This window comes from Polypterus senegalus, chromosome 6, assembly GCF_016835505.1.
Source record: "Polypterus senegalus isolate Bchr_013 chromosome 6, ASM1683550v1, whole genome shotgun sequence".
NCBI classification, from domain to species: Eukaryota; Metazoa; Chordata; class Cladistia; order Polypteriformes; family Polypteridae; genus Polypterus; species Polypterus senegalus.
In genome coordinates, this window is record NC_053159.1 from 46445389 (window position 1) to 46463368 (window position 17980).

The following is a 17980-nucleotide window of genomic DNA, read 5'->3' on the forward strand; positions in this document are numbered from 1 at the left end:
ACTTCTTTTTACTATTGTTAATCCTTTTACTAGTTGACTTATATCACTATTATTAAGAATTGACTATGTAGAAGTTTGGTAGAGTATCATACCTTTTGACTTGAGAACAGTTTACATATAAAACAAGCAGTATTTAATACAGTCAAGTTCCAAATTCACTGGTTGTAGAATTAATTTGTATCAAAAAGACCCACTAATCAAAAGGAATAATGTATAGAGATCTTGTGAATTCTTACTGTTTTTTTACCTCTAAGACATTTGTCAAATGTATCATTTGAAAATTTATTGAAACCCTATAATAAGCTGCACCTGCAGGTACTGGACTTACAGAACAAAATGAAGAATATGGTGTTTATTTCAAATTGATATTCAAATTGAATTTGGGGTTCAGTATGAAAATTTGTAAATCTTTTTTTTTTTTTTTTCAGGTTCATTTTTTGATTATTTAATCAAATCATGAGGCTTCAGCACAGTTTTAAAGGATTTGTAATCAGTCCCTTTCTGTTTCTTTTGGTAAGTCTTTAACAGATTGCAGTGACTTTTTTTTTTACATATTTACTGAATAATATAGTTTGTTTTATTGGACTTTGTACTATTGTGTATATTATATGATATACCTTACTCAGATGTCCTTTGTATTTATTGTTTTTATAATATTTATATTTTTATATATTCTTAATTAATTCCTTTTTATATTTATTAGTTGCTGACATAGCTGATATCAGTAAAAAGTCCCATCAATAAGAATTTGTTTATTATGCAAGTGTGAATGTGAACTATTAGAATTTGGCTATTAGAATTTGTTTATTATACAGTTATGCAGTTGGTACTATCAAACATTGAGGGCTAGTTGGGTTGACTAAGCTCAGAGAAAAACTCCGCAATGCAAAGAAAGTTAGTGAGTTAAAAAGACAGAGCAGCAGTAAATGAAGAGAGAAAATACTGTATGTGTAAAATGTATAGTGTAGAAAGGCAAGATATTATTTTTAGAGGCTTTTCAGATGCAAACAGCAGACTATGAGGGATAGCTACAATTTCTTTATTTGTTTACAATATTCATATTAGAAAAGTTGCCGTGCTTCCTTCTTCAATTACCTTTTATATAATTACAGTCACTTGCATCTTGAATTGAGTTCTTCTGAAACTCATCTGTCAGTCAAGGGTTCTCACACTGTAGCAGGCACAATATAGCATTTGTTTAATTACTATTGTACTTGTGTTTACAAGAAAATATGGGCCACAATTGTTGCCACCCCTAATGTGTAATTTAAATAAAACCAAATAAATGTGTATCTTTATCGAAAACATTTTTTTTCTCTTTATTTTTCCTGTTATCCAAGAATTCACTGGTTATTGAATTAATTTGTATCAATAAGACCCACTAATCAAATGGAATAAGGTCTAGAGATCTAGTCAATTCTGTATCATTTTAAAATTTAGAGCAGCCCTATCATAAGCTGCACCTTCAAGTACTGGACTAAAAGAAAAAAAAAGAATATGGTGTTCATTTCAAATTGATTTTTAGGTTTAAGTGATACAATATATGTATACTTTGGAGTTCAGCATGAAAATATTTTTTTTGCAGGTTCAGTTTTTGATTATTTATGAAATCATGAGGCCTCAGCAAAATTTTAAAGGATTTGTAATAATTCTTCCCTTACTGTTTCATTTGGTAAGTCTTTAACAAATTGCAATGATATTTATTGAATAATATAGATTGTTTTATTGGACTGTATACTATTGTGTATATTATATGATATACCTTAGTCATATATCCTTTGTATATATTATTTTTGTGATATGTTTATGTATTTTTTTGTTTTCGTTTTAATTATTTGCTTTTTTAATTTATTAGTTGATGACACAGCTGATATCAATAAGAGTTCCAATTAATAAGAATTTGTTTATTATACAACTGTGAATTTGAACTATTAGAATTTGGCTATTAGAATTTGTTTATTATACAGTTATGCTACTGATTGTAATCAGAGTAATCCCAGTACTGTATTTCGGTGTTTACTTTTAAGCCCAAGGTAATCTGTAAGTATCTGGATTTGTTTTGGATACCAGAGACAGCAGTAGTTATTTGTGGTAATGTTTATTTTGGATCTATAACAAGAACAAGCAAATGGCAACGGAACTAAACAGCAGAACAGTATCAGACTTGGATAATTGAACAGAGCAGATTAAACAATATTAGAGACACTGCAACCAAGAAGTAACACAAACTATATAAATAGGGAAGAAACTCTAAAATTGTACACACAGTGCTATGCTTTGCATATCTGCATAATAGTGGAAGCACAGTATCTCACATGAGTGCGCTAAATGTGGTGGCAGGAAGCACTGCATTCAGATTGAGGCATGACTGAGTGTGTGAGACATGATAGTACCAGCATTCAAGGAAAATGACTTAGTGGTATTACAACTCCAAACAAACTGCAAATATACTTTCATGACCTCCATTTGTGTAGTTTAATATCCCCTGCGACTTAGTCAGACAGGCCTGTGGCTCACCCTGACAAAATTAAATAGGTTTGATTTTGTCTTAAGTTAAGAGTAAGAGTTGATAACCAATGAGTGCTCATCCTGAAGTAAAATGTGTACAGTGCAACTGCAAAGAACGAAGGAAAAGTGGTATTTCGGACCACCAAAGCAGAAGAGAGGCTTGTCTATCCTATATCTCACGTATATTGTGACACAAGAAAATGGAAAAGGCAAAAAGATAAGTGAAGACAGCAACTGAACTCACCATACCTGAAAAACACTTGCACAACTACTGGCAGTGTCAGACAACCTGTTAAAAGGTGGCAAGTCATGGGTGCCATGATCTGGGGCCTCATTTATAAAGATTGTGTATGCACAAAAAGATGTTTAAAATGTACATATGCAACTTCTCATGCAAACATTGTGATTAAAAAAAACGTAATCTTGATGCAAAAGCCACTATGAATCATCCATATGCAACATTTCACAGAAATTGGGAATTGTTGACACTCTTGATCAAGTTGGGAAGTGCAGGCAAACCAGCTAAATTATGGCACATGCATAATAATTCATATCATTGAGCCGTTATTATAATGTGTGTTGATGTGACATATATTTTACACCTAAAAAGGGATAATTATGATGTATAGTTGGTTTTAGTTCTCTTTGAAAAGGGCCAATGACGTATTTGTACTGAAGAAATTTTGGGGATTTTCATTAGTTTATATTGACTGCCTGTTGTTGTTTCGCAGGGAACTGGCCAACAGGTCAGGAATATTTCCATCAAGTGTCACTCCTTCATGCCTGCTTTTCTGGAAGCCATAAACCAACTGGTAAGGCAGTACATCCAGTTTTCATATGGTGTGGCTATACATACATAAAAAATGAAGCTGCTTTTGTTAACCATAAGCTGTTATATTACATTAATACTGTACACAAGTCATCCAAGATGTGACTGACAAATATTGTGTCTTGGTGGCCTGGGTCAACTCATGATTCATTTACTTTGAGGCAGAGTAAGTTTGAGAGGCATGATAGTGCTGTACATGGTGACCGAGTAAACCCTCAGTATTTCATATGGCCTGTACTTTTCATTGTAACATCAATCATGTCATTACTTGTGTCAGGTGATAGCAGCTACCTACTTATACAGTGGTGCCTTATGCCTGTCCCAGTACCCCAGAACGCATACCACACATGATATTGCGCTCTTAGTTGCGGAACACAACCAGATACTCTTCAGTACAGATGTCGGTGTTTTGATGTGTCAGGAGGGAGAGACTGCTCTACCAGACAGGAAAGTTCTGCAGAATTGGGATTGCATATGCATGTGGTTGATTAGCATGCTCCATATATGGATATTTCATAGCAGTATTGGAGGTGTGCTCACGTATGCATATTTACAAGGTGATTGTGATTTATAAATAGTAAATTGCATAGAAATGTTATTATGCCAGGTTTTATAAATCAAATTTGTTTTGGTGTACACATTTTCTTGGATTTGATATGTACAAAGTTTTATAAATGAGGCCCCTACTTAGCTAAAGTCGCAAAAATAGCAAACAGCTCCACAATTAGAAGGATCCATCAACCTTCAGCTTATAAAAACATTAAGGGCAAATGAAGAATCTTTATAAATAAAAATATTTATTTTGAAAAGTGCTCTGTAGCACAAAGAAGCATGAATGCAGAGAAAAAGAGACAATTCAGAGGCAATACACAAATCCAGGGAAAGGTCAAGAGCAAACCGTGTATCAGAAAGAACTTTGGGTATTCCTCAGCAATTTATGGGGCTGAAGCCAGCCCCCCTTAATGGTAATAGACAGATGGCATCGCCTCTTGGGGAGTCATCCACTAAAACACATGGAACATAGTAAAAGATGCATAAACACATAGAAACAAAATGATTAACAAAATTAAACCTTAGTCTGTATGATCTTGGATGGTTTCAAATTACAATACAGAACCAGACAAGGGTTTTATCATCAGTGCTTGCTGTGTTTGCCATTGAAACATTAGATATTCATCTCTTGAAACATTTAGTGATGAATGAGATCATAAGGGAAGGGCTTGAACAAAAAATATTTCTTTTGCTAATTGTATGGTGCTTTGTATCTCAAGCCACAATCATCTATACACACTAGTGTAATGCAAAATTCATGCCCCCTTCCTCAGCCGCCCAATCCTGGCCCAAAATGGGGTAGGTAGGTCCCCTAGCATAAATCAGTCAGAATTTACAGTAGAACACTGATTTAACTTTCCCATTTTAGCTTAATTGTTTTCACACATTTAATGTTACTTTTATGTTGTCGTTTACAAGTAAAAGATTAAGACTGTATTAGCAATGCAGCTAAAGGTGCCTTTGTCCTGATTGTTGCCCCATTTCAGATAATTTTTTTAGTGCTGCTCAAATTAATTTTATGAGTGATCCAAATCTTGTATGTGTGCATGATACACAGTATATCTTGAATGTGCCCTACATGTGAAAAATGAGTAAAAACAATTTTGTCATACAGGTGCAGAATAATAGTGCTGGATGTCTTCAGCTTCATTAGCCCATGAATTGTCTGTTTGTAGTTAATAAGAGGAGGCAGGACTGGTGAGAGTATGATGTAGACTGTTTGGTTGCAAAACAGTCATTTCAAAAGTGGTGCCTTTCTGAATAGTTTGGCTTCAAGTTGTTTCTTGCTAATTACATTTCCCTAAAAAGTTCAGCTGCAGTTAAAGATGCAAAGAAAAGATTGAACTGCCTTGTGAATGTAGCCTTTTTTTGGTTTTGAAAATCAAATGCAAAGCTGAATAGGTTGTGCTGCAATCAGGTGGCAGACTATGGTGGTTTAATAATTGCACATTTGCAATCTGCAATCTGAAGCAACAACAAGCAAAATAATAATTCCACTAATTAGATGAAACCAGGACATGTTCAAATTGGATCAAATCCAGTAATTGTACATATAACTGCAGTGAAGCTACAAAACAAGTTCCCAAGCACAGCAAAGGCAGGCATGTATTGAGAAATCAGTAACTATTTTCTTCTTTTAACTTGCTTCCTGCATTTAACATTTTTTCATGAGCCCCTCGAACAGCAATAAATGGAGGTTGTTTTGAATTTCAAACCAAAGTAAATAAAACCCATGCTGTGCACGACTAATTTGGTACAATTTAGAGAAAAACTGCTTTGGTGTTAATAATAATGAGACATCTTGGGCCTCTAATGTTATTATTTGTTTATTTCTGTGTAAATATTTCTTGTCATTTCTACCTGGGTCTGTGGCTGGCAGATCAGTAGGCACATTTTTATTATTAGGGTTGTGGTCATTTGCATTGGGAAGACATCGGGCAAAGAAGGACAAGGAAAAGAAGTCTATCCAGCTAGTTGCAAAGCTCAATTCACCTGTTGTGATCTGCTCTGTTTTTTAGCAAAATTGAGACGAGCCCTAATGTTCTTTTTGCTTAACAGTGGTTTGTGTCTTGGAAATCTGCCATACAGGCCGTTTTTGCCCAGTCTCTTTCTTATGGTGGAGTCATGAACACTGACCTTAATTGAGGCAAGTGAGGCCTGCAGTTCTTTAGACGTTGTCCTGGGGTCTTTTGTGACCTCTCGGATGAGTCGTCTCTGCGCTCTTGGGGTAATTTTGGTCGGCCGGCCACTCCTGGGAAGGTTCACCACTGTTCCATGTTTTTGCCATTTGTGGATAATGGCTCTCACTGTGGTTCGCTGGAGTCCCAAAGCTTTAAAAATGGCTTTATAACCTTTACCAGACTGATAGATCTCAATTACTTCTGTTCTCATTTGTTCCTGAATTTCTTTGGATCTTGGCATGATGTCTAGCTTTTGAGGTACTTTTGGTCTACTTCTTTGTGTCAGGCAGCTCCTATTTAAGTGATTTCTTGATTGAAACAGGTGTGGCAGTAATCAGGCCTGGGGGTGGCTACGGAAATTGAACTCAGGTGTGATACACCACAGTTAGGTTATTTTTTAACAAGGGGCAATTACTTTTCACACAGGGCCATGTAGGTTTGGATTTTTTCTCCTAAATAATAAAAACCATCATTTAAAAACTGCATTTTGTGTTTACTTGTGTTATATTTGACTAATGGTTAAATGTGTTTGATGATCAGAAACATTTTGTCTGACAAACATGCAAAAGAATAAGAAATCAGGAAGGGGGCAAATAGTTTTTGACACCACTGTATATCTATCTATATGTATATACTGTATCTATCTATATATATATATCTATATCTATATCTATATATCTATCTATATGTATATCTATATATATATCTATATATCTATATATATCTATATCTATATCTATATATATATATATATATATATATATATATATATATATATATATATATATATCCTTTGGGGTGCGAGCAGCTGTTGCTGGGGGTGCCAGAATCCATTGAGGAAGAAAAATTAAAAGAATTATTTGTACAAAATCTTAATTTATCTATCCATTCCTAAATAATTAAATGGGCAGGCTATTTAGTATCAGTGCAATACGCTGCTTGTTAAAACGGATGACTCCTAATCTTACGTGCACGTAGTGCGTGGGTATTATGAACTATAGTATTTGTTCAAGTTCTATTTAAATTTTAAATATAAGTAATTTTTATTTGGTCGACAGAAATATGTTTAGTAGGAATGAAAGTTAAATATAATCATCATTGCATAAATTTTCTTCACCATAGAAATTTAAAGACTAAATCCAACTGTCTGATGGGCTCATCAGGCAGTACACACTCACTGCACCCACTCGTGAATGAACCTCAGGCGTCGCGCTAAAGGCGAAGCCTCTCATGTTGCGCTAGGGTGTGTGGTTCGTTTATTTGACAGTATGTAGATCGGGGTGTGTGTGTATATATATATATATATATATATATATACAGTAATCCCTTGCTATATCGCGCTTTGACTTTCGCGGTTTTGCTCTATCGCGGATTTTATATGAAAGCATAACTAAATATATAACGCAAATTTTTCGCTGCTTCGCGGGTTCTCGGACAATGTGTCTTTTACTTCCTGTACATGCTTCCTCAGTTGGTTTGCCCAGTTGATTTCATACAAGGGACGCTATTGGCGGATGACTGAGAAGCTAACCAATCAGAGCACGCAGTTAAGTTCTCCTGACTGAGAAGCTAACCAATCAGAGCACGCAGTTAAGTTCTCCTGACTGAAAAGCTAACCAATCAGAGCACGCAGTTAAGTTCCTGCTTGCTGAATGCAATGTTAACCAGGAAGTCTCGTCTCGCTCATTCAGCATCAACGTGTTTCGCTGTGTAAAGAGTTGTGCTCTTTTGTGTTTATCTTTGTGCATAGTCAAGCCCTTCATTATGGCTCCAAAGCGATCTGCTACTGCTTCAGGGGCCGTGCCCAAGCAAGCGGAGGATGTTGCGATTGCGAAAAGGTAAGCGTTTTGGATTTGTTGAAGGCTATGATTCTTTTTATTTAAAAAGTAGGAAAGGAATATAAGATCTACGGCCGCAGTGTCCTTTTAACCAGGGTGCAAAACAAGTTGTAAGTGGATGTAATAAGGCAGTAGTCTGGATGGAATCTGCTTTAGGGATTTGGATTGAAGACTGCCTGAAGAAGAACAACGGCAGTGCTACACAATCGCCTGAAGTGGCTCCTTTAAGGGCTGTAACGCTCTCCTTTGTTGCGCAGTAAAATAAAACTCATTTTTATCGGACAAGTCATCGTGTCATTGTTGGTGAGTAACCATAATTAATTTTCTACTTGCAGTACTTAGTACATGTACATTACTTTTAGTGTCACTGTACACACACATTTACTGTATACTATTTTTGTTGCATTGTACGTATTTATTGCTGGTGGCATGTCTATCGTAATGGCTGTAACATGATATCGGAGACACTTAATATCTTTAAAATAATATTTAGGTTTTACTGTATATAAACAGTGTGTTTATATACATAATTTCAATGAATCTTACCTAATATCTAAGAGAATACAAAGGGATTATGCTGTATAACTCTGCGGGGAATATTTATAAACAGTGTGGGAGAGTTTATAAGGGCTTAAAATATATAAAAATAACCATAGAAGCATATGGTTTCTACTTTGCGGATTTTCACCTATCGCGGGTCTGGAGCAACCCAGCGATCGAGGAGGATTACTGTATATATATATATATATATATATATATATTATTACTTTTGAGAATGCAACGTATACAGTAATCCCTCGCTATATCGCGCTTTGACTTTCGCGGTTTCGCTCTATCGCGGATTTTATATGAAAGCATAACTAAATATATGAGCGTGGATTTTTCGCTGCTTCGCGGGTTCTGTGGACAATGTGTCTTTTACTTCCTGTACATGCTTCCTCAGTTGGTTTGCCCAGTTGATTTCATACAAGGGACGCTATTGGCGGATGACTGAGAAGCTAACCAATCAGAGCACGCATTTAACTTCTCCTGACTTAGAAGCTAACCAATCAGAGCATGCAGTTAAGTTCCTGCTTGCTGAATGCAGTGTTAACCAGGAAGTCTCGTCTCGCTCATTCAGCATCAACGTGTTTCGCTGTGTAAAGAGTTGTGCTCTTTTGTGTTTATCTTTGTGCATAGTCAAGCCCTTCATTATGGCTCCAAAGCGATCTGCTACTGCTTCAGGGGCGTGCCCAGCAAACGGAAGATGTTAGCGATTGCGAAAAGGTAAGCGTTTTGGATTTGCTGAAGGCTACGATTCTTTTATTTAAAAGTAGGAAAGGAATATAAGATCTACGGCCGCAGTGTCCTTTTAACCAGGGTGCAAAACAAGTTGTAAGTGGATGTAATAAGGCAGTAGTCTGGATGGAATCTGCTTTAGGGATTTGGATTGAAGACTGCCAAAAGAAGAACAACGGCAGTGCTACACAATCGTCTGAAGTGGCTCCTTTAAGGGCTGTAACGCTCTCCTTTGTTGTGCAGTAAAATAAAACTCATTGTTATCGGACAAGTCATCGTGTCATTGTTGGTGAGTAACCATAATTAATTTTCTACTTACAGTACTTAGTACATGTATGCGTACGTTTAGTGTCACTGTACACACACATTTACTGTATACTATTTTTGTTGCATTGTACGTATTTATTGCTGGTGGCATGTCTATCGTAATGGCTGTAACATGTGATGTGATATCAGAGACACTCAATATCTTTAAAATAATATTTAGGTTTTACTGTATATAAACAGTGTGTTTATATACATAATTTCAATGAATCTTACCCAATATCTAAGAGAATACAAAGGGATTATGCTGTATAACTCTGCGGGGAATATTTATAAACAGTGTGGGAGAGTTTATAAGGGCTTAAAATATATAAAAATAACCATAGAAGCATATGGTTTCTACTTCGCGGATTTTCACCTATCACGGGGGGGTCTGGAACGCAACCCCCGCGATCGAGGAGGGATTACTGTAGTTTTGTCCAGGAGGAAAGCAATGTTGCCTCAAATCAATGGCAACCTTTTGTAGGGTGTGTCCCTGAGACTTATTAATTGTCATCGCGAAGCAGAGTCTTACTGGAAATTTGAGGCATTTCAATTGAAATGGGAGATCAGGGGGTATAATTTTTTTGTGTAGTTGCCTTCACACAGCCTCTTCGCTGCTTTATAAATGAACGCCATATAAAGCCATCATCTTGTCAATTGTGTAATGCGTTTTTTGAACAGGTTTGATGCATGGAAGTGATCACTCGCACTACTGCGTTCAGTAAGTTCACGTGAGCTGCTCTCTTGTGTGATGTTGCGATGTCCACGGCTTAATTTAATGTTAAGTAAGACCCGGCACTTAAAAGTTTCTGGCTGCACTCCGGTTGTAATATGACGAAGCTGCGCGAGGTCACTTTTGAGAATGCAAGTATAGTTGTCCAGGAGAAAAGCAATCTTGCCTGAAATCAATGGCATTGTTTTGTAGGGTCTGTCCCTGAGACTTATTACTTGTCATCGCGCAGCAGAGCCTTACTGGAAATTGGAGGCATCTGAATTGAAATGGGAGATCAGAGGGGATAAAGGGGACGCGAGGAATACATTGAGTGTGGAGAAACTCTAGAGACAGGGTGTGTATTAACTTGTGGATTTTTCTGTGAGTATTTGGTGGCAGTGTGAGGAAGTTGCTTCGGAAGACGGCGTTAGCCGTGGAGCTCAGCTCAGAGCGAAATGAGGTAAATGGGAGGGGATATGATGACGTGACTCCTCCACCCGCCTTAACTGTCAATCCCCACAAACACAGTCTCTCGGAATTTGCATAAGCACAGCCCTTCACCTGCAATTTTAACTTAGTTACAAAGTGATCAAAACTCTCATTTATATCCTGCGTTCTCTGATTAAACTTGTATCCCGCATTGCCGTGGGCATGACAAACACCAGCGGCAGCCTGTCTATGAACTTAATTTAAACTTTAAGTTTACACCGTGCTTTGTTTCTGAAGTAGCAGCACTCATGAATATGGTTGTAAATGTCAGTCGGTCTCTTCTTATTGTTTCGCTGCCTTCTCAATTATATAATGCATGTTATCTTTAGCGCTTTTTGGAGCTCTTCCTGGTTTTCTACGTACTGCGTTGATAGTCAGTTCACGTGATTATCTGGGAGGCGTGATGATGTCAAACGAAACTCCGCCCCCCACGGCCATCCAGCTCAACTCCATTACAGTAAATGGAGAAAAATAGCTTCCAGTTATGACCATTACGCGTAGAATTTCGAAATGAAACCTGCCCAACTTTTATAAGTAAGCTGTAAGGAATGAGCCTGCCAAATTTCAGCCTTCTACCCACACGGGAACTTGGAGAATTAGTGATGAGTCAGTGAGTCAGTCAGTGAGTCAGTCAGTCAGTCAGTCAGTCAGTGAGGGCTTTGCCTTTTATTAGTATAGATGAAGTTACTGCATTGGAAAAACATCCAATTTTTTTTTTTTTTTTTGTTTAGTGAGGTAGCATCAAATATTTCTCCAACAATGATTGTCCACTTATTTCGGAATCAGAATCACTTTATTGCAAGCATTTGAAACATATCAGAATTGACTTAGGTTAGGTGCACAATATGAAATACAATACATTACCAACTCAAGACAACACAATTTCAACCCTCTATTAACCTGACATTGTGCAAACCACTATACAAATAGAACAATTTATTGAACAAAACATTTACAAACTTCAGTAGTTAACTCAAATAAATGGAAAAACTATACAAGACAATATACTGTAGATATCAAATGGTACAAGGTGAGCAAGTATGAAGAATTTATAAATAGACAAACAGCACAGTTACCAGTTATATGTTGTAAAAACAGTTAGGAATAACCGTATATAAGTTTATTTAGGATCTGGATAATTTCAGGAAAGAAACTCCGGAGATGGCGTGTAGTTCAGGTCGCAATAGACCTGTAACTCCTCTCTAATGGCAATTTAATGAACTGCTGGTTGCTGGGGTAGGTGGAGTCAGCTACAATTATTTAATGCTCTTTTAATGTTGGGAGACAACAGCCAATGATTTTCTCAGCTGAACAAATCAGTCACTGCAACCAAGTCCTAGAAAGAGAGGAGGCAGAAGGAAACCAAACGGTGATGGAGAAGGTCACAATACTCTCAATGATGGCTAATAATATATGCCTTGATATGCCAAGCTTCTTAAGTTGGTGAAGGAAGAACAATCTCTGCCTGACTTTCTTGATGATGGAGAAAATGTGCTTGTCCTATATTAATGTATCTCCCAGGTATTTAAACGAAAGAACCATAGACACAGTCTGGCCATTAATTTGCAAGGGTGGATAGTTAGTGAGTTGTCTGCAGAAATCGGTCTTCATTTCCACTGTCTTAATAGTATTGTACTCCATGTTGTTACAAGAACATCACTCTACAAGACAACCCACTTGTCTTTGATGGGAAGACTGGTCATAATTGGAAATGAGACCTATTATGGTTGTGTCATCTGCACACTTCAGATTTGTCTGTGGCTCTACAGTCATTTGTGTAAAGTGGAAACAGGAGGGGTGAAAGAACACAGCCTTGGGGAGTGCCTATGTTAGTTGACATAAAAGGGCCCAGTCTCACATACTGCTTCATATCTGTCAAGAAGCTCATAATCCACTGGCAGACAGCATAGGGTACACCTAACTAGATTAGTTTATTCTGAAGCAACTCCGGAACAGTGGCTATTGCAGACTGTATTGACCCATTATCTATGGGTCCTGACTGACTTTATGAAAAACTTTAGGAAAAATGACAAGTGTTTAACACTTGGCATGAAGCTATGACCTCTGTGCTGTGACAATATTCCCTGTAGTCAAAACATTAACTTACAGGGTACAGAAGTAGCAGGGAAAGACATATGATTTGACTGGAAACATTGGGACTACTGTTAAAACCAACTTCCAAGTTCACTGCTGCATAATTGCCACTGCCTATAATCTAGCTTTATTTCTGAATCAGTATCAGTGAAAGGTGTACCATAAATCCCCAATGAAAAGCTGCCCCATATTGGAGGCCGCCCCATTCTGTAAGCCACAGGAAATGCTCATTTATATTTTAAAACTCCAAGATAAACCACCCATTGTTATTAGCCGTGGCGTTACTGAATTTACCAATCTGAAGTAAAAGAATCTAATTTGACACGCCCCTATAGGCATTTGCAACTCTATAGTGACATTATAGTTGAGTGTGAACAATTAAATTGATAACATTTTGCAATTACCAATATCATGCCACAACTCAAGCCCTATGCTGCAGAATTTAAGCTCCAGGTTGTTGCTTTCGCGTCAGAAAATGGCAGTCGTGCAGCTGGACGCCAGTTTGAAGTAGGTGAAAAAAAAAATAAGAAACTGGCGGAAAGATGTGGAAGCTTTGCAAGCGTTTCCGCCATGTAGGTGTGCAAGGCATACAAGGGAAGCAAAATGGCCAAACTTGGAGAAGCGGCTTAAAGATTGGATTCTCACACAGCGTGAAAACAATTGGATAGTTTCAACAATAGCCATCAAATTGAAGGCACGAGGAATGGCAAATGAAATGGCAATTGAAGACTTCAAAGGGGATCATAATTGGGTTTCTTGCTTCATGAAACAAAATGGTCTATCTATCCGAACCAGAACGACTGTGGGACAGAGATCGCCAGATGACTGGGAGAAGAAACTTGACACTTTTAGAGAGTTTGTTGGCAAGGAAATCAAGACACTGAAACTAACACCAGATGACGTCATCAACATGGGTGAGGTCCCGATGCAGATGGATATTCCATCAACACGCATTGTCGATAAGGTTGGCAAAAAGACCATATCAGTAACTACCACAGACCATGAGCGGACAAGTTTTACGGTTGTTCTAGCTTGCGCGGCAAGTGGCAAAAAGATGAAGCCATCCGTGATTTTTAAGAGGGTGACAATGCCACAGGAAAAATTACCAAAGGGTATCGAGGTCTCAGTGAACAAGAAGGGCTGGATGAATGAAGACGTTATGGTGGAATGGGTGGACAAATGCTACAAAAGGCAGCCTGGAACTGTTTTTTTTAACAAGAAGAAGTCCTTGCTAATTTTCCACTCTATGTCTGCTCATCTGATGGATAGTGTTCAGAAGGCAGTGAACAAAGTTGGTGGTCACGTCGCTGCAATACCTGGTGGACTTACATGCAAACTGTAGCCACTTGATGTTGCTATCAATCATGTATTCAAGCACCTTGTGAGGGTCGAGTGGGAAAAATGGATGACAGATGGTGAGCATACATTCATTCCGTCTGGCCAGCAGCGACGTGCGACGTATAGTCAAGTTGAACAGCGTGAATCCAGAAAGTATACAGAATGGTTTTCACAAAGCCGGAATCCTTCCTCCACCTACAAGCCTATCAGCAGCACAAGCAACGTCTGCAATATCTGAGAGTGATACCGGTGACGAAAGAGTGTCCGACATCAGCAACAGCAAAGCAGCACAGGTCGCAATCGAGTTGTTCCTCGGCGACGACAACAATTACAGATCTGAGTTTGAAGAATTTGAAGTAAGGTAAGCCTAATTTCAGTGTTGCTAATTTTATTCTGAAGAATTTACATGTACACAGATGATTGACATTGCTGTACTGCAGTACCCCCACCCTCCAGTCATTCAAACGAAAATTAAAAACTAACAATAAACTTTTGTTCCTTTTATTTCTGTTAAATTTTGCTTTTTTCCTAGCTTGTATTATATACTAGGATGTAATGTAGCAAAGCCCTGAAAAAGTTCAATTTTTACATTGCAGCAAAGAGAAAGAGACGAATGTGAAGAAGAGGCTAGATGTAGCAGCACCAAGTGATCACTGAACCAATGATGGCGTCATTATTAATTGACATAATTTTTTTGTCTACTGGACAATTCATAATTCATATGCTTTTCAAACTATAGACTTACTTATTTTAACTGTATTTATGAACATCGTCACTATCTGATTTTTTGAAATAAACAGTACATTTAAATTCAACAAATCATTTGAGCATGTCGTCTTTTTGTGCACTGAATTATACTTTTATCAAATGTTTTTAGATAGGCCGCCCCATTTAAGCAAGCCACCCCAATACGCATTTTGTAAAATTAATGTATAAGCCGTGGCCTTTCGTTGGGGAAATACGGTATTGATGTCTCAGGTACTTGTTCTTACATCCGTGGCCTTATAAGAGCTGCAGTAACTTTATCTTGCTGCTTCCAGTAACATTTAAGTATATCATGAAAACCCTTTGAATATGAGAAGTTTCAGCATGTTTCAGCCTTTTATTTAAAATCACTCCTAACACTTGAGTAATGCATGAGTTAAAACTGCTATGAAAAATTGGTTGTAATATTCTGTACCAATCTGTTTCCACAATGTCTTATTTTGCACATCTGGAAGAATCCTAATACACCTTCCACAAATCTGTGGGAAAGAGATATTATAAGTTTAATTGGGAAAAATCAAGCTTTCTTTACAAGATTCTGTTCAAAACGTTTTTAGAACTTGGCAATGGCTCATTATTATAGTTCTGAAGTAAACATTCTATGCCCGTGCTTATGTTTTTTTATTGTAATTTTTTTCATTCCAATTGCTGGTTTATCATATACAAAGAACTGTTTTAGAAGGGGTTCTCTCTTTGCATTGCTTTTGGAAAGCACATTATTGTACTTGCTATGTTATTGTCATTTCTAATATCTAATTATTGCTGATGGTGGCTACTGGCTACTATCTAGTCATCAAGAGTTTTAAAACTTGAACTGACATGAAAAATGGGCATCAAGTATTTGTAAATGAAACCACTTATCTCTTTGCTGAATGCATTGAAGATGCTGTCTTACTGATATAATTGAAACATTTATTTTTTATCTGTGAATCACTTAATTTGTGACTGTATTAATTAATTTTATAATCATTTGCAGCTGTTTTTTTATATATGTCTTGCCATATTTTGCCTAATTTATCATGTATCTACTAAGTCAGTTGGCAGCAGAATGTTATTAGTATTACCTGTTGTTACTTAAAAACAACTCTTTACTTAACTCTATATAAACCTATAAACAAGGAGAATTTTACTTTAAGTAAAAACAGTTAACTTGTTTTTTTTAATATACATGAATTTTTACAAATTTTCTAGTTCAGTTTTAGAGTAATTCTCATAACAAGCAAATGTTAAGTAACTTTATTACAACAGATACTTACTGTAGCCTGATAACCTTAGCTGGTAATATATATTTTTGTCGCTTTAATAAAGTAATCTAAATGTGCCATTTTTATTTCAGAAAATGCTGATAATATTGCAGTCATTCATCAAGAAAGCATTTGCTTGTGAGCCAGCTGAATATTTCATACAAGGAGAATGCTGCCCAATGTGTTCATCAGGTATTTAGTTTTATATGAAACTTTATTGTTTTTTGAGAATCTTGTGTTACATTTTTAAATACTTAAAAGTAAAATACATCAATTACTCAGTAAGTGGACATTAAGGTACACAGGCTTTGCCCATTCTTTGATGAATTTCAGCAGGTTGTACTTCCGCTGCCCAAAGAAATCTCAATATGGCACCTTGTTCATCAATGGTGCAGTCCTGCAGTAAAGGGTCCATGTTCATTTGATCTTTGCTTTAAGTAGTCTAATGGATGAGTATTGTGCTGTGCATCTTCAAACTACCCATAAAACATCACAAACATATTGTATTGCATCAGTTTCTATCCACTGCATATACTGCATAATTTTCAAATTGTTCATATACCGTTTGAACTCCCCTCCTATTTATGTTATGTGTCTGGCGTATCTATTTGTGTATCTCATATTTTCCCTTATCTCCTTTTCCTGGATAATTTTGTTTTCACAACTGCCTTGTATTTGCTTTTGACTCTGGATGTTTATATTTTAAAACTGAATTATCTCCTCACTTAAAGATAATTGCAACCACAAGTTTCCAGAGCAGCAGCATAGCGCCATGGAAACAACTACGAGCTGATCAAGATCACACTATAAGCGCCTGTTGCTGATGGGTGATGCATGGGAAATTATAAATGTAGGGAACAGTATAACTGGCAACTGACCTGGCCCCGACTATGTCCACTTTCTGTGTCTCTGTATAGGAGAGTGGTAGTTCCCGCTGCAATAAATAACCCTGCTGTTCCTGTTTCAAGGTGAGTAAAGCAGGTTTTGCTGTATGTACTGAGACTCAACCTCGTGTTTTGGGGTGCAAGTACGCGTCACTATACATATATATATTGTCACATGTGCGCAAAGGAAACAGCTGAAGGGCCTAAACAATAGTAATTCTACACCAGACCGGGGGTGGCGGAGTGTACTGACTATCTGTCTCAGTCCCTTGCAGACCTTTCCTGGGAAATCCCGTCTGTTTCCAGCCCAGATGATGACGTCACTACCAGGAACAAGGACGCCACTCCCAGTTCCTGCACCAGTGATTTAATTTCCCAGCCATCTTGCCTCAATACCGATAGTTCTGGTTTGGACACTGATCTAGGCACATTGTGCTATGAGTGGCTGCCTCAACTCTTCATGATGTCTCCGACTCATTCTTTTTACAATATGAATAAATATTCCCATTTTTTTTCTTTACAGCCTTAAATGAAAACATGTAAACCAATATTTTTTCCAGCTTTACATTTCTCAATGCAATCTGTAACATCCAAGTAAAAGATATCACCTCTACAGTTCAGCTCTTGATTCGTTACCACAAAAATCACAGATTGTCGTACATATGTATATTTTACAGATTTGTTTATGATCTACATAATTTGTAATTGTAATTGGTTCTCTGGTCTGGTCAGAGATTCATAGAAAAGAGCACAGAGTGGGACAGTGTATCTGATTCTTTTTTGTCAATTTTCTAAAAATAAGAAAATTCAGTTCTTTAGTTGGGTGACATCTATTTATGTGTGTGGCCTAAAATAAATAGTGAAACAAATCAGTTAATCTATACCAAATGAGTAAAATACAATAAAGTGATTTTGACAGCTCAAGCTAAACAGTAAAATGTTATGAGCCAGCATATACTGTGT

General features: G+C 37.0%; 1 protein-coding gene across 16 annotated transcripts in view; it reads left to right on the forward strand.

The window, feature by feature from the left end:
- LOC120531014 (tumor necrosis factor receptor superfamily member 14-like) overlaps window positions 1-17980 on the forward strand; it is a 174282-nt gene that overhangs the window by 72614 nt on the left and 83688 nt on the right. For 15 of the 16 annotated variants that reach the window (XM_039755943.1, XM_039755944.1, XM_039755955.1 and 12 more), the window contains 4 exons: window positions 429-513; window positions 1586-1672; window positions 3240-3320; window positions 16226-16325. In XM_039755943.1, coding sequence (XP_039611877.1) covers window positions 457-513; window positions 1586-1672; window positions 3240-3320; window positions 16226-16325 — 325 coding nt within the window. In that variant the 5' untranslated portion in view covers window positions 429-456. The remainder of the gene's footprint in view (window positions 1-428; window positions 514-1585; window positions 1673-3239; window positions 3321-16225; window positions 16326-17980) is intronic. The other variant, XM_039755954.1, reaches the window with a different exon arrangement.